This window comes from Artemia sp. Qi Xiang Cuo, chromosome 18 (assembly GCF_049724085.1).
Source record: "Artemia sp. Qi Xiang Cuo chromosome 18, ASM4972408v1, whole genome shotgun sequence".
NCBI lineage: Eukaryota > Metazoa > Arthropoda > Branchiopoda > Anostraca > Artemiidae > Artemia > Artemia sp. Qi Xiang Cuo.
This window is the reverse complement of record NC_142811.1, coordinates 13,285,510-13,310,559: the sequence shown is the minus strand read 5'-3', so window position 1 is coordinate 13,310,559 and position 25,050 is coordinate 13,285,510. Positions and strand designations below refer to the sequence as shown.

Genomic DNA, 25,050 nt, shown 5'->3' with positions numbered 1-25,050 from the left:
ACAAGTTTTTAAAAATTCCTTATTTCAAAATCAAACTTAAAAAAAGGATCAAATATTCATCAAAGTATCAAAACTGGTATCAAAGTAACAATATAAAAGTGAAAAAATAGGTTTGTGTCAACCTCGGAGTTTTTATTATCTGATGTTTGAACTATTTTTAACAAACTGGCTATCTCAAAATGTTTATCGGATGGTTTTGGGGAAAAAGGGCATGTGGGGACTAATTAAGCTTCGGTCTCTTTTGACTCTTTAAAAGTGAACTAGAACTTTCTTTTTTTAATCAAATGAGCCCTCTCTGAAGTTTATACGAGTATCCCTTCTATAAGAACCATATATATCCCTACAGTATAACTTACAACGCCTGTCTCTGGGCCCTGGGGGGGTTGTGTCAACCCTGGAGTCTTAATATCTGATAGTTGAACTATTTTTAACAAAATGGTCACCTCAAATTTTTATCGGACGGGTTTATCCATCCGTCTGAAACAAAATAAGGTTTGGCGTGAATGTTTTTCATTGACTACTTTTTCAATATTTTCTGAACAGATTGTCATAGGTCAATGCTCTAATTTGTATTTATTCATTGATTTTAAATAACTTATTTCTTTCAAATGATTAATTGGTTATGAAATGAATTATATTACACATATTATGTTTGTACAACATGTGTCGGCCCCGGAGTTTTTGTTACCTGACCCTTGATTTTTTTTTTACAAAATGGTTACCTCCAAATTTTTATCTGATGTATTTGGGGGAAAAAGGGCATGAGGGAAGGGCTAGTTGCCCTTGGATCACTTTTGACTCTTAAAAACTAAACTAGTACTTTTAATTTACAATCAAATGAGCCCTCTCTGAAGCTTATACGAGCATCCCTTCCAAAACAGCTATATATGCCCCGGGTATAAATTATGATTAATTAGTATATATAATTATTATAACTAATGATTAATTAGTTATAAAACGAATTATATTACAAATATTATGTTTGTACCATATTTGTCGACCCCGGAGTTTTCGTTATCTGACCTTTAAACTTAATTAACAAAATGGTTACCTCAAAATTTTTATCTGATGTATTTTGGGAAAAAACGGTGTGGGGGGGGGGGGGTTTGTTGCCCTTTGATCATTTTTGAATCTTAAAAGCTGGACTAAAACTTCCAATTTCCAATCAAATGAGCCCTCTCTAAAGTTTATACGAGAATCCTGCCCCCGGGCCCTGGGGGGTTTTGTCGACACCAGAGTTTTGTTATTTAACGTTTCAACTATTTTTAACAAAATGGTATTTTTAACCCTTGCATAGAAAGCACCTCTGGGGGGAAAATAATAAAGAATATTGAAGCTATATAAGATTTATTCATTCCTTTATGTTTGCACCGGTTATCTTTATGTTTGTAAGATAGTTAATTTTAATTTATGTTCGTTAGGTGTTTCTTTTATTTTTTGACAGTAATTTCTGGTCTTTTTGAGTTTTAACTATAATAGAAATTAATTTCTGTTGGTCTTGAGTTCAATATGACTCTTTACTTTTCTTAGAAAACTTATTTTTATACAAGTTTTTTTTTTAAATTAATAATAATAAAACCTTTAAGCCTTATGGCCTTTGCTATAGACAACACAATTACATGCCTCTGATAAATCAAACGTGATTTTTTTCACGCAACAATGAATGGATCGAAAAAATAGCTTCAAAAGACAGTAGCTAGGCTATTTCATCTGTTGATGCAGAAACAACAGGATAGTTTTGATTAGACCATTTTTCGGATTTTTTTGTGCCATAATAATTTAGCTATGTATTTTACCCTTATTTTAAGTATGGCTGTAATTTTAAGTATTTTAGCATTTTCAGTTTGAGAGAATTTTTGGGAATAATTGGATAGAAAATTTTTTATCGTGTTCTTATTAGTGTATTGTCTTAACGTCCTGTCAAAATTTCTTGAAGCTTTTAACTTTCTTCCAATGCAAAACTTTACCTTATTAAAGTCTTTGGGGCAGGGGCAGCGTAGTTGGCATAAAGAAGGAAACTTTAGCTTAGACAGTAGGAGAGGGGGGAGGGTGAGGTCTTCGCACAAAAAAAATCTATCTCAAAGTTCTTATCGGATGGGTATGAGAAAAAAAGGGCGTGGACGGGGGGCCTAGATGCCCTCCATTCTCTTTTGCCTGTTAAAAAGTAAACTAGAACTTTCAATTTCAAATCAAACGATCCTTCTCTGAAGATAATACGAGTATCCCTTTCATGAGAACCACATATGCCCCCAGGGCATAACTTACAACACCTGCCCCCGGGCCCTGGTGGGTTGTGTCAACACCGGAATTTTTTTTTATATGATCTTTGAAGTATTTTTAACAAAATAACTATCTTAAAATTTTTATTGGATGCATTTGGGTAAAAAGGGTTGGGGGGGGGGGGCTGGCTACCCTCCAATATCTTTTGACCCTTAAAAAGTGAACTAGAACTTTCAATTTCCAATCAAATGAGCCCTCTCTGAAGTTTATACGGGCATTCCTTCCATAAGAACCATATATGTCCTCAGGGCATAACTTATAACCCTTGCCCCTGAAGACTGTGGGGGGACTGTCCTTGTCAAACATATAATTTCCAAAACTTGCAACTACGTTGAACAAAAATGGCTATATCAAAATTTTGATTGGATGTGTTTGGGGAAACGGTGGGCGTAAAAGGAGTATCAGTTGCCTCAGAATCACTTTCGACTATTAAAAAGGGAACTAGTTATTTAAATTTCTAATCGAATGAGCCCTTTCTGAAGTTTCTACGAAAACGATGTCTATACAAAACCTAGTTGCCCTCCAATCACTTTCGACTATTAAAAAGGGTACCAGCCCTTTGAATTTCCAATCGAATGAGCCTGTTTTGAAGTTTGTACGTAAACACCTTCTATAAAAACCTTATATACCCCCAGGGCATAATTTAAAACCCTTGCCCTGAGGGTTGTGGGGGAGTTTCCTCCTCAAAAACATATTTTCTATCTGGAAATCAGCTACGCCAAACAAAATGGCTATCTAAAAATTTTGATTGGATGCGTTTGGGGGAATGATTGGCGAGGGGGGGGGCTTGTTGTTCTCCAATCACTTTTGAATATTAAAAAGGGCACTAGAACTCTCGATTTCCAATCGAATGAACCCCTTTTGAAGTTTCTACGACCATCCCTTCCATATGAAGTAACTCTGGGGAAAAAAAAATAATAATAAAACATTTGAGCCGTATGGCCTTTACTACAGGCAACGCTATAGCATTGCCTCTGCTTATTTATTTGTTTTCCCAGAGGCACTTAATCTGGAAGGGGTAGTTGTAGAAACTTCAAAGGGGGCTCATTCGATTGAAAATAGAGAGTTCTAGTGCCCTTTTTAATGGTCGAAAGTAATTGGAGGGCAAATAGCCCCCCCCCACGCCCATCATTCCCTCAAGATCATCCAAATAAAATTTTTAGATAGCCATTTTGTTCAGCATAGTTGATTTCCAGATAGAAAGTATATTTTCAGGAGGACACTCCCCCACAACCCTCGGGGCACGGGTGTTAAGTTGTGGCTTGAGGATTTATAAGGTTTTTATGGAAGATAGTGGTGCAGACGAATCGAAACAAGCCCATTCGATAAGACGTTCAAAAAGCTCTTGTCATTTTTGTGTGTAGGAAATATTTGAAACAAACCCCGCCCCCCCCCACGCCCATCAGTCCCCAAAACACATCCAATCAATATTTTGACATACCCATTTTGTTTAGTGTAGTTGATTTCCAGATTAAAAATATCTTTTTGAGGAGGACACTCTCCCAAAACCCTTAGGGCAAGGGTTTGAAGTTATACCCTGGCGGCATATAAGGTTTTTATAGAAGGCGTTGTCGTACAAACTTCAAAACAGGCTCATTCAATCGGAAATTCAAAGGGCTAGTGCCCTTTTTAATAGTCGAAAGTGATTGGAGGGTAACTATCCCCCCACGCCAATCACTCCCCCAAACATATCCAATCAAAATTTTGAGATAGGCATTTTGTTCAGCGTAGTTGCAAGTTTTGGAAATTATATGTTTGACAAGGACAGTCCCCATTTGTTCAGCGTAGTTGACCATTTTGGCCATTTTGTTCAGCGTAGTTGATTTTCAAATAGAAATTATATTTTTTGGAGGAGGACACTCCCCCACAAGCCTCAAGGCAAGGGTTTTAAGTGATACCCTGGGGGCATATAAGGTTTTTGTAGAAGGCGTTGTCGTAGAAACTTAAAAAAAGGCTTATTCGATTGGAAATTCAAGGGACTAGTACCCTTTTTAATAGTCGAAAGGGATTTGAGGGCAACTAACCCCCCTCTCACGCCCATATTTTCCCCATACACACCCAATCAGAATTTTGAGACAGCCATTTTATTAAACGTAGTTTGAAGTTCTGGAAATTAGGTCTTCGAGGATGACAATTCCCCCACAGCCCTCAGGGCAAGGGTTTTAAGTTTTGCCCTGGGGGCATATAAGGTTTTGTATAGAAAACGTTTGAGCAGGACACTCCCCTCCCCCAGTCTTACGGGGGAAAAGGTTATAATTTATGCCCTTGAGGCATATATGTTTCTTATGGAAGGACTGCTCGTACAAACTTCAGAGAGGGCTCATTTGATTGGAAATTGAAAGTTCTAGTTCACTGCTTAAGCGTCAAAAGATACTGGAGGGCAACCAGTTCCCGCCCCCCCCCCAAACCCTTTTTTCCCAATTGTACCCAATAAAAGTTTTCAGATAGCTATATTGTTAAAAATAGTTCAAGGATCATATAACAAGAATTCCGGTGTTGACACAACCGACCAGGGCCTGGGGCAGGCGTTGTAAGTTATGCCCTGGGGGCATGTACGGGTCTTATGGAAAGGATTCTTGTATTAACTTCAAAGAGGGATCATTTGACTGGAAATTGAAAGTTCTAGTTCACTTTTTAAGACTCAAAAGAGCTTGGAGGGCACCTAGCCCCACCCCTCCTCCACGCCGTTTTTTCCTCAAACCCATCCGATAAAAACTTTGAGATTGATTTTTTTTTAAATAGTTCAAATACCATATAACGAAAACTCAGGGGTCAACACAGCCCCCCAGGGCCCGAGGGCAGGTTTTGTAAGTTATGCCCTGGGGGAATACATGGTTCTTATTGAAGGGAAGCTCGTAGAAGATTCAGAGATAGCTCATTTGATTGGAAATTGAAAGTTCTAGTTAAGTTTTTTAGAGTCAAAAGAGATTGGAGAACAACTAGCCCCCTCCCAACGCCCCTTTTCCCCCAAATGCATCCAATAAAATTGTGAGATATTCATTAAGTTAAAAATTGCTCCAAAGTCAGATAACAAAACTCAGGTGTCGTCAAAACCCCCCAGGGCCCAGGGGTAGGCGTTATAAGTTATGCCCTGGGGCATATATGGTTCTTATGAAAAGGATACTCGTAAATACGAGAGAGCTCATTTGATTGGATATTGAAAGTTCAAGCTCAGTTTTAATAGTCAATAGAGATCCGAGGGCAGCTAGCCCCCCTCCCCCACTCCTTCTTTTTCCAAACCCATCTGATGATGGCTGTGGGAAAAGAGGCTTAGTTATAGGATTTCTGAACTAAGCTGAACAAAATGGCTATTTTGAAATTTTTATCCGATGAATATACGGAAAAAAGATGCTTGAGGCTGGTTGGCCTCCAATGACCATTGACTCTTAAAAAGTTGCACTACAACTTTTAGTTTCCAATCAAATGAGCCCCTTTAAAAGTTTCTATGACAAGTCCTTCCATACGAAATACTTCGGTGAAAAGAAAGAAAATAAAAGTAATGCATTGTGCCAACTTTGCTCTTTACTTAGGCAGTTCTATAGCACTGCCTATGATTATATGGATAAGAGGCACGATTAAAGTAATTATAGGTGAGAAATGAATACAACATTTACCAAATTCTAAAAAGACTAAGAAAATTATCCCTGTACTTGGAAATTACAAGACAACTTAGTAGCCATCCTTACGTGGGTTCGTGCACTGTTCCTTTCAGTGGCCTTTTTATCCCTTTTAAATTTGTTTTACACATTTCTAGCATTCTTTGTCTATTTTTAATGTAGTGCTCTTTTCTTACAGTATATATTTCAGTTGCTCAGCTCAGATACTTTTCTTGGTTTTCTCAGATACTGATGTCATTGTAACTGACTTCACCATATAGTTTTACTATAACGTCATTGATGGTTGTAACCATTGAATGACGTAATAATCTATGACTATGACGTCATTCTTCATCTTTTGTATAAAGATGCAGTTTTTGGTAAAAAGATTGATTTTATCTTAAATATTGTGTTTTGTTCATACCAAAAGTACGTAGATGTAGCTATTTGCCTAAGAATAAGTCCTTGAACCACTCTCTATGATTTTGCATTTCCCAGCTAGCACTGGAGAAAAAAACAGGACACATCAATGCCTCCCATGCAAAAAAGTGATTTTCCTTGTTGTTCAAGCCAGGGGACTGGAAGTTTCCTGTATAGGATTTTCGGCCATGGAAATTCCAATGGTGTACTTTTTGTTTCAATCTGATGCCATGTTTACGGGTTTCAGGCTGTTATGTGAAACTCTAACACACAAGTATTTGTCCAATAAGAGAGTCATACTTATTCTCGGCATTTACCCATGCCATTTAACCAAACACATGGAAAACTTTAGGTTTCACCATTCACCTGCGAGTCCGAGTCAAAGGGACTTGTTGGTCATGTGTCGAAACCTATGACACGGTATTCCACGATTAGACTACAAGCGAGCAAGCCTATTAAGCTTAGGTGCCACTTGTTCGCCCGTGAGTCCAAGCAAATTCAGTCCCAGATTTTGCATACAAGTCCAGTGGACATTGTTTGTCACGCGTCAACCAAAAATCGATCCAATCTTTCATCCTTTAGTTCTATGACTATTTACCTTAGTTCTGCCTTGGGAATGACGTATGGACGGATGATAGATAGACTTGTCTATCAATAAATGAAATGACATCATTTTTATACAAACCTAAAAAGGGCTTATGCCAGACTTGCCATCTCACTCACCAAGACTGTATGTCTTGGCTTTTTCTACAATTAGCGTATGGCTCTACGTCCGCAACTACCTGATTTTAATTCAATTAAAATGATATATTTAGAAGATTAAATAAGATTAATGTTATTAATAAGATTAAACTGATTTTAAGAATTGACCAAGAAATAAAAAAGACACCTGGTCTTTTTCTGTCGGAATGACAAGTAGTGATGACGAGTTTTTTTTTTTTTTTTTTTTTTTTTTTTTTTTTTTTTCGTTTTTTGATTGCAAAGAGTTTCAAGCTTTTCAAAATTCCTTATTTAAAAATCAAACTTTTTTAAAGAAATCAAATGTTCATCAAAGTATCAAAACTGTTATCAAAGTAACAATATCAAAGTGAAAAAATGGGTTTGTGTCAGCCTCGGAGTTTTTAGTATCTGATGTTTGAACTATTTTTAACAAAATGGTTATCTCAAAGTGGTTAGGCTACATATTAGTTGGCCTCCCCCAGGCCATTCAGCGTGTCTCCAGGTGGCGATAGGGGAACACCCTACTGATATGTAGGGTACCTCCACACTAGGCACGGACCAGGGGGAGGCCTTGTCCCTGGGGGTCCATAATAGAATCAGGGGCACCCTCGCCCGGGGTCGTAAATACAGGTGGAGGGGGAAGAAAGCCCCTCAAATTTACACTCAAAAAGGGCCCACTGGTTTGTCCACAAGTCCCAGGAGTCACAAACCTTCTCCCAGTTATGGGTTAAATTGCATGGTGACCCAGAACACCATCATAGGATGATCCTCTAGAGAAAGACAACGGCAGGACGGCGTAGCCTCCAGGTCTATGGACAGCGGCCTCTGCAAAGGGCTGCCTTGACCCTTTTGGGGTACCTGCAAGACTGGGGACCTTGCGGTCAACTCTATTCCTACTTGAGGAGTGGCGCCCCTCGAGGAAATTATAGCCTTGTAAACGACACAGCATTCGCACGGGATTCTGACTAATGGATAACTTTCTGGGCTTGGTATGTTTTACGGGCGTCTTCGGGCTGAAAAACCTCTTCCTAGCTAATTTATCTATTATGGGTTGCCTCCACGTAGTAGCATAATATTTGTAGGCATGAATATATAATAAGTCGGAGGTAATAGGCTTGAAATTGTCTGTGCAGGATTTCCACTCTTGTTGATAGAAGAGCATCGCCAAAGCTGAAAACCATGTTGTGACCAAGATGGGCCCAGGATTGCACAAAGCCCTCATTCATGGAGGTCCCAGGGACTTTTTGCTGTCAAGTTCTAAGCCGGCTTAAGCACTTCGGTGTAGACTTGAGAAGATTTGTGATCCCTGTCCTGAGGCAGAATCATTGCTTTTCCTGAGGCGAAAATAATTTCAATGATTTAAAGAACATGAAAATTGGAACTTGGAATGTTACGAAGTTAAAAAATGACTATCGTATCGACATTTTGACTGACGAATTCAGACGATTCGAACTGGATTTATTAGGAGTTTCAGAAACTCATATCCCATGGGTAGGAAGCATGAAATTAGGTGATATAGAATTTGTTTACTCAGGCAGGAAGGATGGGGTACATAGACGGGGAGTAGGGCTGATGATGAATAAGGAAGCTGCCAAGTCTTGTTTAGGCTGGGGAGGTATTAATAATAGAATACTAATTGCTCATTTTATGACTAAAAAGTTCAGGGTATCAGTTATAGCAGTATATACCCCTGAAGAACCGACTGACGGAGATACTAGTGATTCAGATGAGTCTTACAGTTACAGGAACAAATAGATAGGGTCCCAGGTAGAAATATTATGTTTTTACTGGGAGATTTTATCGCCCAGGTTGGTAGAAATAGGGATAGATGGTATTCTAGCCTAGGTAAATTTGGTCTAGGAAAAGAAAACAGTAATGGATACAGACTTTTGCAATTTTGTAAGTATAACAATCTAGATATAACCAATACAGTGTTTGGTCATAAAATGGCTCATAAGCTAACATGATATTCACGTGATGGTAAGACAGTAAACCTTATTGATTATTTTATTGTAAACCGAAGACTGGCAGGATCAATAGAAGATACTAGGGTATATAGGAGTGCCGTTTAAAAGTAAAGATCTCCATCTAGTAGTGTCAAAGGTTAATTTAAAACTCAAATATCGGAAGGGTAACTACCTCCCGGGAAGTTATGATATTGGTAGACTCCAGGATAAGAATTTGAGAGACACTTTCCAGGAACAGTTGAATATTAAACTCCGTAGCGTTATGCAAAAACCGTCTAAGTTATATTTTCCAAATTTTACAGGAGAGCGATTTTTCTGGTTGAAAGCGTCTCCTGGATCCGATTATGAACGAAAAAACCTGGGGAAAAATGATATATGTAAAAAACATCGACAAATTGAAATTTGCCATTAGATTTCGCTAAAATGGAGTATATTTTGAGATAATGGATTTAACCAGTTTTTGCAAATTGAATTTTCCCAAAATCTTTCAAAAAACAAATTACAAATTCAAGCTAATTCAACTTCGTTTATGTAAGAAATGGTAAAAAAAATTTGTAAAACATGAGAATATTAGCTCTTTCTTCTTCATTTTCATTTTCGAGGTAGTCCACCACTGTATAGCAAACTTTTGTAGAAGGCATGATAGTCCTCAGGCACAAACGACAGAAGTGACATCAAGTCGTCTTATTTCGATTCCAAAATCGTCTTCCCATTTTGATACTTTGTCTTCATACCTGCAAATAAAATTTTCTGGGATCCTCTCTTTCTAAAATTCATTGCTCTGAACGGTGCATCTTCATCTAGACAAGTTTTCACTTGATGATGCCAAATCCTTTTTCGTACCGTAACCAATGGACAGCCAACCAAGAAAATGGCTGATTTTTAATGTCCACTGTCTTTTTGACACAGCTATTCCTGAAAAATTCAATAAAGTCAAACATTCTTGACTTCTGCATCTCAGTAGCGGTCATGGGAATTTTTCCCCTTGCAAGACGTATTAAGTTCGTCCAGTCAGCTGGAACTCGGATTTAAAAGTCTGTATACTTTTTGGCCTTCTTAATCCTGGCATGATCGCTGTCACACTCGAGGTGAGCATGTTCGGGCTCGAGAAACTTGATCTATCAATTCAAAATCCTCCAAAGCAATTTTGGAAACATAATACGAAAACATTCCGGCCACATACATATTCTGATTCTGAGAACCATATATATCTGAGTACAAGACTAGCCGTCTTGTTATTGACGGCAGTGCCTTCAGATGCTTAAACAGACAAGAGGCTGGCTACCTCAGAGGCTCTCTTGTCTTCTATTCCTTCGTTCCAAAGGTAAATGTATGACTTTCCCTCTTTCAAAATGCTTATTTCGTGAATGGTAAGGCTGTAGGTCTACAGTTGCCATTTGTAGAAAGCTGTTTTAGTCTGTACAAAGGGCGTAGGAAGGGACTGCTGGAGATCAAAACCCACATAAGAGTGGAATTGTCATTCCTTACAACCTCTTTGTCTTTCTTTTTAGACTCGTACGCTGATCTATAGGCTGTCTCTTGGGCGTCAAGCTGAGCTTGCAAGACTCTTTTGGAACCTTCAGGATCAGCACAAATAATCTGTTGCTTAAGCTTCAAATAAACACGTTCAAATAAAGTCACTGACAAGAGGTTTATATCCAAGATTGTATTCTTGATTGAAAGCTTTCTTGTACATTGCAACCGATTTTGCTGGCAACCCCTTTTCTGCAGCAAAATTTTTGTAAAGATCGTACATCATCTGAATGCTTAGATCAGAAGAAAGATATTTCCTGGAAGTTTGTGACCTTCCATAGTGGGATTCATAAGCAGGAAATGATTCAATGTGCTGCTTTATAACCTAAATGTCAGCTGGGACTGATCTGCTGGGAGCTTGGCGTCTCTCAGGAGTGCTAATAAAAGATAACTTCCCATGGTTTCCTTGGACCGTTGCGAGTTCTGCTTTGGTAAGAGCAAAGACAGACATAAAACAGGACTTGCATATATTAACTTTCTCCGATTCAACAGTCACATAATAGTAACAGGCATAGCGCTCCTTGTTACTATCATCTTTTCTTTTACTGGTTCGGTTCGGTCGAGTTCTGTTCATGCAGTTGAGAAGAAATTGCTGCTGCTGTCTCTTTTCACCTATAGCCCAATACGATTCAAACAGACTGGCTTTCGTTTCACTACCAAGTTTTTCTGAACAACTCAGCCCGCAACTTCAAAAAGCTTCATTCTGTTTTCTAGCAGAGTGAACAATATTTTTGGCACACACATATTTTTCACCTTTGTATTTTCTTTCAGTCCGTTCTCTCCGTCTCATGTACTTCGCACTTCGGCCACGCTTTCAATCGGAATGTGCCTCTTCCAAAGTAACTTCACTGTCTTGTTCAGGCAAATAATCTGTCATCGGGTCTATCTGCTTTCGGTCCAAATGGCTAAGTCATCTGCGTACAGGGCAAATTTTACTGAGGGTATATTATCATAAAAAGACAAGCCCCTCAGGCATGTAGCCCTTGGGGGGGGGGGGGGTCCTGTAGTCCTTGTGAACTTGGACAGGGTAATCCTTATCCCACGAAAATGTTAACATTAGGTCATCAGCCAAATCTAGCTTCCTTATCTCCAGAATCTTTTTGAACACAGATTGATTCTTGACCTTCAAACAGTTAACACCGTTGATTGACCCTACCAATATTGAGTCCTTTTGGTAATCTTTAGTCTTCTTTCTTAAAAGCATGATTGCTTTCATGATTATACCAGAGTGGGATTGAGGGGACCAGGATAACTATTGCTTGTTAACCAGACTTTTAAGATTTTGTCCTCATAAAAATGATAACAGCAGATGTAGCTGAACCTCCTGAGTGAGGAGGTTTGGACATTCCTAATGGCTAACCAAGAACTACATAAATTACCAAACCAAAAGCAACTCAACACTACCAGTCACAAGAGGAAAAGAAGAGACGGAAAAATGGCTCAAATATGTTAATATTAACCTTTAAAGTAATAAACACAAGAAAATAAAAATTTTGCAAAATGCTTTATTAGTTTAATCTTTTCACCCTTTTATCCTTCCAGAAATTCCAGTTGGTTTGTAAACACTGATGATGGTGGTGAATTAAAGCAGTTCAAGTCCAATCCTGTGGCCACAGACTAAAAGCAAAAATATGCCAAGTCCAATTACCGCCGGATCCAAGGACTTGACTTGTTTTTGCGATTTACAAATTGCTGTAAAGGGACTTAGACTAAAAATTCAAATTTTAACTCTGACCTTATTTGAATACTTAGATCAATTCTGACTATACCAAAGAACTCATCGTGAAATTTTACATAAGATGGAGCCCATAACTTAATTTCGTACGAAATGTGACTTAGACGGTTTTTGCATAACACTAGTGACTTGAGAGTTTAAAATTTGATAATGTGGAAGATGGTTGGAATAATTTTAGAAAAATAATTTGTGAAGTTGCTGAAGGTGTCTTAGGGAAGAAAGCGAGAACTGCAGCTAAGCATATTAGTGAAAAAGCTTTATGTTTGATAAAAAGAAGAAAGGACTTGTACAAGAATTACCTTAGTGATAGATCATATGGAAACAAAATGAATGTAAAGAAAGTGAAGAAAGCATTAAAAAGTGAGCTAAGGAGGTGTGAAATGGAGGCCATGGATAAAAATGTCTAAGATCTGCAAGATACAGCTAGAAGGCATAATAGCAAAATATAACACTGGCATGTTAATAAATTGAGAGGGAGGAGACAATCTGGGCTTGTCCCAGTTAAAGATAGGAATGGGGCCGCAATTAGCGATAAGGAAAAAACTAAAGAGAGATGGGCCGAACATTCTGAGAATTTGCTTAACTGAGATAGCGTTGAAGGAAGGGATATAGAGGAAAATGAAAAAGTTTGTAATACATTGGATGTGAAGGAAGATTTGTTTTGTGAGAAGGAACTAGCGACATTGCTAAAAGGACTAAAAAATAATAAGGCTCCAGGTGCTAATAGGGTGGTAAATGAGTTTCTTAAATATGGTGGCTCTGAGGTTAGAAATAAGCTATTTAAGATAATGAATTTGATTTCTGAAAAGAGGGAAGCGCCTGAGGATTTTAAGAAAACCTTAATTAAGCCATTTTATAAGAAAGGTGATAAAATTGCGTGTGATAATTATTGAGGCGTTTGTCTAGTCTCCGTAGATAGTAAATTACTTATTAATATGATACTTTTTAGACTGAGAGATGCCGTAGACAAAGCTTTAAGAGAAGAAAAGTGTGGTTTTAGAAAAGATAGAGGATAGGTTGACCAAATTTTCACTCTTAGGTTAATAATTGAGAAGTGCCTGAGTTTACAAACACCTTTGGTCCTCAGTTTTATAGATTATGAGCAAGCCTTCGATTCTGTTGACAGAAGAGCTTTAGTAAAGGTTTTATCCTTGTATGGTATACCAGAAAAATACCTTAAAGTGTTTAGTGCTATGTACGAGAATAATACTGCTACAGTTAGGGTAGGAAACGAGGTTAGTAGCTGGTTTTGTATTAAATCAGGGGTTAAGCGAGGCTATGTTCCATCCCCCATTATATGGATTATTTGGATGGACTTTGTCTTAAGGAGCACACGAAAGGCAATGGGAGACCACGGAATCAAATGGGGAGGAAAATGTCTCCTGGACTTAGATTATGTTGATGATTTAAGCATCCTAGATGAAAGTGTGAGCAAAATGAATGAAGTTTTAGAGGTTTTGCGAATTCAGGGTGCTAGAATAGGGTTAAAAATTAATGTTAAGAAGACTAAGTGACTAAGGCTAGGAATAACTGAAGATAAAAAGGTGACGTTGGGTAATGAAAAGATTGATCAGGTGGACAGCTTCACTTACCTTCGTAGTATTACTAGTAAAGATGGTGGGAGCAGTGAAGATGTCAAAAGTAGAATAGCCAAGGCTCAGGGTGTTTTTTCACAATTAAAAAAAGTTTGGAAGAATAGGAAGATAAGTCTGCAAACCAAGATTAGAATATTAGAAGCTACAGTGATGACAGTGGTCGAATATCGCTCTGAAGCATGGGCGCTCCGAAGGGCGGATGAGGATTTGCTAGATGTTTTCCAGAAAAATTGCTTAAGGATTGTTCTGGGTACCCGGCTGAATGACAGTATGTCAAATAATAGGCTGCACGAAAAATGCGATTCGATACCGCTCTCTGGGGCTATAATGAAAGAAATGTTGAGGTATCTAGAGCACGCTGTACGGATAAAGAATAACAAATTACTGATGATTTTTCTTTTCGGCCAACCGTCTAGGGCTAAACGGAAAGCAGGTCACCCTCATCTGGGGTCGGAGGACGTCATAAAGAAAGATTTAAAGGAAATGGGAACTTCATGAGCGGGTGTAAAAAGGGAGGCTTTGAATGTATTGGGATGGAGGAGGAACGTGCGTAGCTGTGTTGGCCTCAGGCGGTTTGGTGCTGCGGTGAGTTGTTAGTAGTAGTAGTAGTAGTAGTTTGTTTGCATTGATTGTTTATTTAATTTCTGTTCGTTTTAAGTTTCATTTATGCTTCAATAGCAAAATTTTTTTTTTTCGTTTTAAACTTTATTTTCATATTCAATGGAAGCATTACTCGCTTTAAGATCTATTTATTCATTTATATTATTACTTGTTGTGTGTGTTTCCTATGATTGTTTATTTAATTTCTCTTCGTTTTTGGTTTCATATATGCTTTAATAGTAATTTCTGGTCGTTTTGAGTTTGAATTTTAAAAGGTATTTGTACCTTTTCTTTACTTTTCTTTGAAAAACTTATTTTTCGGAAAGTTTTTTTTTTAATTAATCTTATATAATAGGACTCTCCTTAATAGGAATAATATTAAAAAAAACAAAAAAAAAAACTATGGATAGACTACTGACACCAAAAGTCTCAGGAATTTCTAATAGCAGTAGCAGAAGAAACAATTTAGTTACAATAATTCTTAATAAATTTAGAGTTTTTTTCCTTTTACCCTTTTGAAAACAAAAATTATACTAAGAATTTAAGTGGGGGAGGCTGTAAGAACGCCTTACATCCTAACAACCTATTGTGACAATAAGTTGTAGAAGCACTAAAATGACATGAGAAACAATTAAACAAAGGCAAAAACCTGCTTATACGTATCCATAGAATTTGTTTAAATCTGCTAATAAATAAGTCTCTTTTTTAAATTTGACAAGTTAGGCATATACAAACGATATTTCTTCAAACAGGACTTATCTTTGCCGGAGGAGAGAAAATACTTAGAAAACATAAACATGGGCAAACTATATTCAACATGTGAGAAACTGTAAGATAGATCGTAAGAATTTTGAAATTTCAGGGGGGAGGCCTTTTATGCATGCTTGTGATATATTATTTTAGTCAAATTTTTATCAGTACAACTAAAGTTGGTTCTTCAGTATTCGGATTTGACAATTGACAGCATCCGGTCATTAATTTTGTGTTTCAGGAAAATCAATGAAGTAATGTACTAAAAAACTAGAGTATGTACATCTGATGTACATAATCAACTGATGTACATAATCAACTGAGGTACATAATCAACTGATGTACATATCAAAGGCGCCATTACTTGCAAAAATTGTCATTACTGTGAAAAGTAAAAAACACAGTTGTCAAAAGGGTCATTACCATAGATGAAAGAAAACTGGAACAAGAATCCGTTGATTTACCACCCCAAACCCCTGTTCCGAAAGCTAAAAATGTAAGGTCACTTGGATAAAAATCTCATTCACTACAATGTATCCATGCCAGCTCTAACCGAGAAAAAAATTTTCTGAAGCCCCTCACGTCGGAGCCAAATTAAAAAAAAAATTAGAATAGATATCCATTTAATGGATTTCCGGAATTAAAAAGCTGCTCATGATGATTATGTATTTATTTAACAAAAGTAACAATCTACATACAAAATATCACTATGATCCACCAAAACCAAGCGGTTGACATGGGGTGAATCAAGGAAAAAAAACATACATATAATATCATTCAAATTCACGATAATAAGAAAGAAAGAAAGAAAAAGAAAAGAAAAAAATAAAATAATAATAATATTACGGGAGCAGTAACTGCATACCAAATTCATATTGTGGGGTCGCACTCACCAACCAGCAAACAATCAAAACTTAATTTAAATCAAATCAAATCTTTAGATGCCATTGCTATTAAGACTTTGGATGCCATTGGGTTCCAAAAATAGTAAACTCATGCTCCGATTTTTTTTTTATCCAAAAGAGCACCGGCACGGGCAACATCAATTTCTGTGAGAACCTTTTTGATTGTCTGAGTACTCTGTGTACGATAAGCAGTGACAGTTTAGTAGATATCTTGCTGTGAATGTCCGAAATTCAAGAATGCCGACATTCATCGGTGAATGTCCGAAATTCCTTTTTTTTGTCCTAGGATTTTAGCTTTACCAGTCCGCTTTGTCAGTTTTATGCAAAGTTTGGTGGTGACAGGCTATGTTAGTTTAGCGTAGGTTTCTATCCCATTTATAAGATTTATAACCTAACCCAGCCTAACATAACTTTAACTTTTATTATCAAACCTTGGATAAGACTGACAAAGGTAACTGACAAAAATGATTGAATCCAAGCAGAGAAAAAGGGATTTTTGACATTTACCGGTGAAGGTCCACATTAACCAGATTTTGGACATTCACAGTAACAGATATACACAACGTCTAATATAGAATATTTACCTGTAATAGGGGAGTAAATATTCAAGTACAAACAGTCTTCACTTTGACTCCTTAAGTACTTCAATAGTCGCTTGAAATAGCTCAACCTTCCCCTTGAAACTGATTTTAATGCCTCTTCTTCGTTGCTAATATCCGGAAGGACTTGAGGACAAGCAGGGCCAAACCGGTCCATATTCCTAACTCCGTTCCATGCTGTTGGTGGAACTGACGGAGCAAACCTCAGAGGCCCTACAGGGGGTGATGCATACGGAATTCCTAAGAATGCTTCCACTGGTTGTAGATCTTTATTTGGTGGAACAACTAGTACACCTTTAACCAAACCATATTTTGTCTTCACCGTCCTTCCAGTTAATTGGGCAAAACTACCAGCATATAAGAACCACACTAAGATTGCTTCTATTTTCATTTTAACCAAAACACCATCACAAATTCATGTGGTGATACACACCATAACAGATGCAAACTTTAGTTCCAACGAGTTAGCATGAATAATAATGACTGAATTTCTACGAGTTTATTCCTGTTGTTGGATTCTGAAGTCAAAAAAGAATTGCCAAGCATTTCTAAGGACGTGTGCCAAATGTCATTCCCTAAGCGTGTGTCGCCGAGGCAAATTATACGACGGGAAATTTCCCGGGTTAGACAGATTTGTAGATGAATAAAGAGCTTTTCCCAATTAAATTTTTGCGGAAAGCAATTGCTTTTTGGGTCATGACTTACAAGATTAGACTGCTCATCTAGGACGCCTAATTGCATAAATCTAAAGATTGCTTTCAGGGCCGGAATTGGGATAATTCAGAGACTGCTGTTCTTGTAAGCATTTTACATCGCTATTACATTTTTAATATTACACAAATACACAAGAAAAATGTCTCTTTTTTTTGCCCTCCCCCCCCCAAAAAAAATATTATTGTTATATTTTCAATTATTATAGGAATTTATTTCTGCTGGACTTAATTTTGACATGGCTCATATTTTTTTTTCTTAAATACTTCTTTTTAAGGAAAATTATTTTAAATTATCTATAAATGTGTATTCTTGGATTATCAAACAGCTTGTGGTACCAAAGTGTAATTAAGGGGAGACGCAGCTCAATAGCACGCGAAACTTTAAGAAACTCTAAGAAGTTTCGATAAGAATAGATACATCAAAAGAATCAAATATTAAAGCTGATTCAAAAGATATATAATTCAGCAAGTTTAAAGTTAGCTATCGAAAGTTATGACCCTTTGAAAATTTACTCAATTTTTGAAAAAGGGAAGAAACACCCCCAAAACATCAAGTTATTTTAATGAAAATCACCCCATCTGATTCAAAATATTGGAGAAACCTACTGAAGAGGTTTCAAGGTGCTATATACAAAAATGTGAAATTTTGTATTGTTTTTTTTTTTTTGCTAGAAGAAAGATCACGATTGTTTGTTTATTCTTTTTTTTGCAAGTTATCCCCAGGGTGATCGTATTGAAGCAATGACCCTAGAAGATCAGGAAAGGGCTCAATTTGATCGAAAATCAAAATCTCTAGTTCCCTTTTTAAATAACCCAAAGATTGGAGGACACCTAGCCCCCCTTCCACGCCCCTTTTTTCTTCTAAAGCGTCCGATAAAAATTTAAGATAGTCATTTTGTTCAGCAAAGTTAAAATTTTAATTACTATGCCTTTGGGGATAATCTGACTCCCAAAAGTTCCTGGGGAAAAAGCTATAAGTTACAAAATTTATCCCTTGTTTGCGAAGAATATTTTCAGTGAGAATGGAATCGTGCGGAGCAAATTTTTCGGGAAGGGGTGGAGGCATTCTAAGTGGGGGGAACCTTCTGCGTAGGAGTTTTCCACGACAGGATGGAATTTTTCATGAAGGGGAAGCCTGAATCACCTGTAATATTTGAAAAACGATCTTAAATTAAATAATTAAAAAACTTTTTCAACTGAACCAAAGGAGCAACATTAAAACTCAAACCGAACAGAGATTATTCCGTATGTGAACAGTTGCCCCCTCCTCAATACAATGCTCGTTACGTTATATTTTGACAATATGTCCCAATTTCTTAAGAGCAAACCTAAAACACAAGGGCTGTTTAATTAGAATAAAGAGCTTTTTTAAGTGCTAAAAACTTCAGCGTGAAGAGCAAGGTATTGAGGAGGAGGCAACCCTTTTTTGTACACAATAATTTCTGTTCGTTTTGAGTTTTAATGTTGCTCCTTACTTTCAGTTGAAAACACTTGTTTTTTTTATTGAATATCCCTAAAGGAATAGATCGAGTGTCGTCAAATCCTCGACTGTTTACGAATAGATCGAGTTTCGTCAAAATATGTGTTGATCTCGCAATTGAGTCATAGAAATCTAATGACAGAGCATTTTCCCTATTCCAGGGGGAGGAGGCAGACTAGTTGTTGTTATTTTTTACATTTCTAAAAATTTAGTGTATTGCATGAAAATAAAGAATGCAGGGGGGCTCTCAATCTCTGTATTCTTCCTTGTATGTATATTTCTGTTATAGCAGAAGTTAAAAAAAAGACAAATTTTCTGAAAATATTTAAGAAATCAAAACAATTCCTGAAAAAATTATACTCTAGAAGTCTATTATATGATAAGGTTGAAAACATCATGCAAATACTTTTTAGCAGAAGTTTTCCAATATATTCTGCTTCTTGAATTTCACTAGTGAATAAGTCTATGACGGATTCTCATCTAACGTCATGAGTCCATAAGGGAAAAAATGATAAAAATACTATTTAGCAGAAATGTTCCAGATATATTCTACTTCTTGAATTTCACTAGTGAATAAGTCTATGAGGGATTTTCATCTAACATAAGGGAAAAATATAATATTAAGGGAGAATATAATCCACATACTATTTAGCAGAAATGTTCCAGATATATTCTGATTCTTGAATTTCACTAGTGAATAAGTCCATGAGGAATTTTTCTCTAACATCATCAGTCTATGAGGGAAACATAATGGAAATTCTATTTAGCAGAAATGTTCCAGATATATTCTGCTTCTTGAATTTCACCAGTGAACAAACTTATGAGGAACTCATAAGTTGAAAGTAACAAATCAAAAGTTTTGACTAGAATAAATGTTAGAAACACTGTTAAAGGACTTAGAGTCCAGGCTATCCTCACTTCTGTCTCTCTCTGGCTAAAATTATTTTCCTATACATGCTAGCCGTCCAAAGTCACATGTATTTTTACAAAAGACACGTTTCTAGAAACTTACTGTTTCTAACGACTCCCCACATTCTGTGGGGAGAGGCCAGTAAGTTATGAAATTTGCCAATTGTTTACGTAGTATTTGTTCCTGAGAAGTACACAGAAAATTTTCTGGGGGAGATTTTGTGCTTGGGGTGGATTTCTATTGGCGAATCATCCTTGGGGAAAGAACTTTCCGGGAAGGGGTGAAAATTCCAGGGAAAATTTTACACTGGGGGAATTTGACAGAATTTCCCCACGAAATTCTTGTTACTTGTCTTACATTACCTTTGCCTACTCAATTTTGCATGTGGAGATATTCCGAGGGAATTATCTGGGGGCTATTTTCCTTGTGTTTTCATTTCCAGAAAAAATTTCTGCGGGAGGAAGCATTTCCGAAGTCATCGAGAAACCGATTAGAGATTAAAGCCCTTTTCAAATGAAAGTATGATAAGGATAATTTTGCAGGCTGAATCGTCCATAAGAAATTTTACGGGGAGCGAGGATAGGGAAAATTTTACAGTGGGGGGGGGGACTTGATAGAATTCTTGTTAATTGGGACATGAAATTCTTGTTAATTGTCTTATATTATCTTTGCCAACTCAATTTTGCATGTGGAATTGTTCCGAGGGAATTATCCGGGGGCTATTTTCCGCGTATTTTCATTTTCGGAAAAAATTCTACTGAAGGGGGCATTTCCGGAGTCATTGACAAACCGATTAGCGATTAAAGTCTTTTTCAAATTAAAGTTTGCTAAGGATAATTTTTCAGGCTAGATCGTCCGCAAGAAATTTTACGGGAAAGAGGGATTTTCCGCGAGGATGGAACTGTCTGGAGGGAACTTTACGGGGGTGTACTTTACGTTGGATAAAATTTTCACGGAGGAGTTTTCCGTGAGTGGGGGGGGGGGTATATTTCATAAGGCTGATCCAGATTTGCCTACATTATTTGAAAAACAAACAGAAATTAAATAAACAAAACAATTTTAACTGAAAGTAAGGAACAACATTAGGTTCAAGGTTCAAGGTTTAATTTTAAAATATCTGTACAAAATAAACATAAATACAGGGTAAACGCCGGAGACACAAGGTCGAATGACAAAAACCCGGTACATTAATCGGAATAAACCTTTTTAAAAACAAAATAATAAATAATATTTATTCCATTACTCACCAATAGACGGAAACCCACCCCACAAACCCACCGACACCGGGCAAAGATCAACCTAAAATACCAATAAAAAAAAAAAAAAAATACCAACGGGCGAATAAGGGTAACCGATAACCGGCATCACACAGGGCAAAACCCCCAACAGAACAATAATATCAAATGTACCCAGATTTTCAATATATTATTAATTCTTAAAATTATTTATAAGGATAGAATGAAGTTGCTTTTTTATATTTGGAAGAGATTTGCTGCAATCAATAAATGGTAGATGAAGACACCATGAACCCGTGATTGAAAATAAGGGCGAGAACCGTGATCTCTCTGTGCTTAATTTTAGGTGCTGAATATTCCATTTATGTCGGGTTTCATAAGAATGGGCATGTTGCATAGGGAAAAAATTATTCGAACGAAAGTACGTAGGTAGTTCCGACCGGTCATATTTTACCTTAAATAAAAAAGAATTGAGGGTGAATATCTGTGAAACAGGCAAAATATTAGTTAGAAGATATAGAGTTTCAGTTTTACTCTTATTAGGATACGAAGACGGTGATGGTAAATATTTCTTTAAAATTAGAAGAGCCCGGTTTTTGAAGAATTTGTATCGGTTTCACATGACATCTGAATGTTGCCAAATATATCAGGGGACATTAGGCAAGATGGAAATGGAGCAACGCAAGATAAATTAGACGCAAGATTTTAACTGGAAAAAAATGATGAAACCTTTACATTATACCGACCCCCTGAGTTACTTTAACCTGTAATCTATTACAGTATTCATTATATGACAGATTTTCATCAATAATAATACCCAGGTACCGGATCGACGTTACCCTTTGAATTTGAATATTTGTAGCATGATCAAATATTGTTGAAATTCCTTGAGCATTCTGCCCAATTCGACTATAAATGATAAATTTGGTTTTTGATGCATTAAGTGACAAACAATTAGCTTTTAGCCATACAAGAAGTTGTGAAAATACGATTTGCAGCTTCTCATTGAGATCCTCTTCCGAATATCCAGTAAGTGATGATCCGGTATCATCAGCAAAAAGAACATTCAGACCAAGGTTTTCTGTCGCTGATGGAAGATCATTTATATATACTAAAAAAAGCAGTGGTCCCAGGATTGAACCTTGCGGGACACCAATATTTGACAACAGACATGGATCCGAAACTGTGTCGTTGATCATAGTCACTTGGGAGCGACAACTTAGGTAAGATGCGATAAAATCGTGCGCTGGTCCTCGTATCCCACCGTGGTTTAATTTATACAACAATATTTCATGGCTTAACGAATCAAAGGCCTTCTCAAGGTCCAAAAATATACTCGCCGGGATCCATTTTTTGTCCAGACACTCGTGAATAAATTGTACCATAGTTAATATAGCATCCTGCGTACTATGTTCTTTTCTAAATCCATATTGAGTTTTTGAAAAATAATCTTTTGAACAGAGAAAATTATACATTCGATTATAAAAACAACGCTCCGTTACTTTAGAAAAACCCGAAAGAATAGAAATGGGTCTATAATTTGAGCAATTAGTCCGGTCACCACTTTTATATAGTGGTAACACTTTCGCTTTTTTAAAAGAATCCGGAAAAGTTCCCGATCTAAATGACAGATTTATTAAATGACACATAACTTTATTAATGATAGGAAAAATGACTTTAACAATATTGGTCGACGACTCATCAATCCCCGGGGAATTTCCATTATTTAAAAGCTTAACAACCTTAGCAAGCTCTTCTTGTGTTACCGGAGTTAAAACATAGAATTCTCAGAAGGACTTCCTAGGTACTTAGGATAATTAAATTGCCCATGGGACATATTATGTTGCAGCTTATTAACTATTGACTGCCCGATTGACACGAAATAAAAATTTATACAATTTGCCATTTCTAGCTTCCTTTCAATTGTATTACCATGGGCACACCGTATTTTTTATGGTGAAGAAGACGTCAGCGATCGATTTAAACATGAGTTGATTAGTTCCCAAGTTTTCTTAGGGGACTTACTTACTTCATTAAAAGAATCGAAATAAAATTTCATTTTAGCATTGCGTATTATTTTTGAAAGTAGGTTTTTATAATTTTTGAAGGTTCTTCTATTTTCTTCAATTTCGAAAGATATTAATGTTTTATAAAGATTGTTTATATGTTTTATTGACGTCAAAAGGGCTGGCGATATTCATGGTTGGATGGGTTGATCATATTTCCGTTTTCTTTTATTTACTCTTGGGCACAACTCTTCAAGTGCAGCATGAAATCCCTCTAAAAAATAATCCGTCGCAGAGTTTATTTCATCAGCATCAAATACAGGAGACCAATCAGTTAAATTCAGTTTATCCTTTAAACATACTACATTTTTTTTACTAATAATCCGGGTTGCTGTTTCTGGTGATTTTATTTTATGAATCTGGTATCTCACATCAGAAATTAAAAAAAAAATGACCAGAAAAATCCGTCAGATCAACCTGTGAAGACGTGGCTGGTGTTGTTAAAAATATGTTGTCAATGAGAGTTGCACTAGTCGATGCAACACGCGTTGGAATTGTGCACGAAGGAATTAGGGAATTCGATGACATTAATGTAATAAATTCTGTTGTATGGGTATTTTCTTTAAATTCTAGTAAATTTATATTAAAATCCCCCATAACCACAACATCCTTATCATCCAAAGATGCTAGTAAAGACTCCAGAGATTGCAAAAAAAGCGGTATTGGGGCCGACGGGGGCTTATACACAACACAAACTTGAATTTTTTTAGTCCCAAGCCAACATTCAACCGCCAATATTTCACACACTTTTTCAATATTATATTTTTCCAGCTCTGGCAGTCGTTGAAACTGCGCTCCATCATTCAAAAATAACCCAAGACCACCTTTTTCATGGACTAGTCGATTCTTATCAACGAATTTATATCCAGGGATTTTCACAGTATGATGTGTCTTATCATTAATAAATGTTTCACAAATCCCCAAAATGTCAATTTGGTTTGCTGGCAATAAATTTGTTAGTTCATCAATAGAGCTCATGAGTCCTTGTACATTCACAAACCCCATTCGCAATGAATTATCTTCAAGTCTATTTATTTCATCAGGAGAAACGTAACATGACGGTTTTATTTTAGAAAAGTGTTATTTTCTCTTTGACCGAATACATGAAAAGTTTGAGAAAGTAAAGATAGGTTAAGGGGTTTTCCCTCCAAAGCCACCAGTCTATCGGTCCCTCCCGCACCCGCACACTTTAAAGTCAACTAAGTAATATTCGAAAGATCCCACCCGGCGCCAGTAAGCCCGCGTGATAAGGAGCCCGTACCACTGCCGAGTCATGAAAACCAACTATGCTTATCATCCTTCGAGAAGACCCAAGTTGAGAAGGTATAAGTAGAACAGAAATAACTGGGGAAGAAATAATCCAAATAAACTTGAACCGAGCTAGCCTAAATAACATATCAACATAAAAAATCAACATATCTCAAACACAAAAACGAAACAATTATCAATCTAGAGCGGGATTGATCTAAAATCATACACTAGTCGCCTTTAATATTTCTTATGCTTTTGCCCACTGCGAATCAGAATCCGATTTATACTCTAGCCAGAGTTTAGCCCCTTTTTGTTTCACTCGTGTGAGTTGAGCGGATCCATTCTCATGCATTTCCTTACCCTTAGACAGTAACTCGTTTCTAATAGAGTTTAATTTGGGTGGCAAGTCCGTGCAAATCCGGACCCCAGTTCCTTTCAGCTTTGATATTGAACTGAAGATTGATAGAATATCTTTTTCTGTCGACACTGTTACAAAAACTGAAGGGGTGTACGGCTTACGGCTGGACACATTTGATTTCTGAGGCACTCGGTAGCACTGTGATAATTGGATTTTATCCGTGATTTCCATTTTAGATGTCAGTAACGTAGACACATTCGTGAGAACTGACTGTTGGTTTTTCTCTTTCGGTAATCCGAAGATGATTAAGTTGAGTTTTCGGTCTTTTACTTCGATT

At 36.9% G+C, this 25,050-nt stretch overlaps 1 protein-coding gene across 1 annotated transcript in view; it reads right to left on the bottom strand.

Moving 5' to 3' along the window:
* The window catches only part of LOC148941220 (neuroligin-4, X-linked-like), a 258,542-nt gene extending 241,394 nt beyond the window's left edge, over positions 1–17,148 (bottom strand). The window contains exon 1 of the mRNA XM_089104126.1: positions 16,686–17,148. Within this exon, the coding sequence (XP_088960252.1) occupies positions 16,686–17,091 (406 nt within the window). The 5' untranslated portion in view covers positions 17,092–17,148. The remainder of the gene's footprint in view (positions 1–16,685) is intronic.
* Between the last annotated feature and the right edge of the window lie 7,902 nt (positions 17,149–25,050).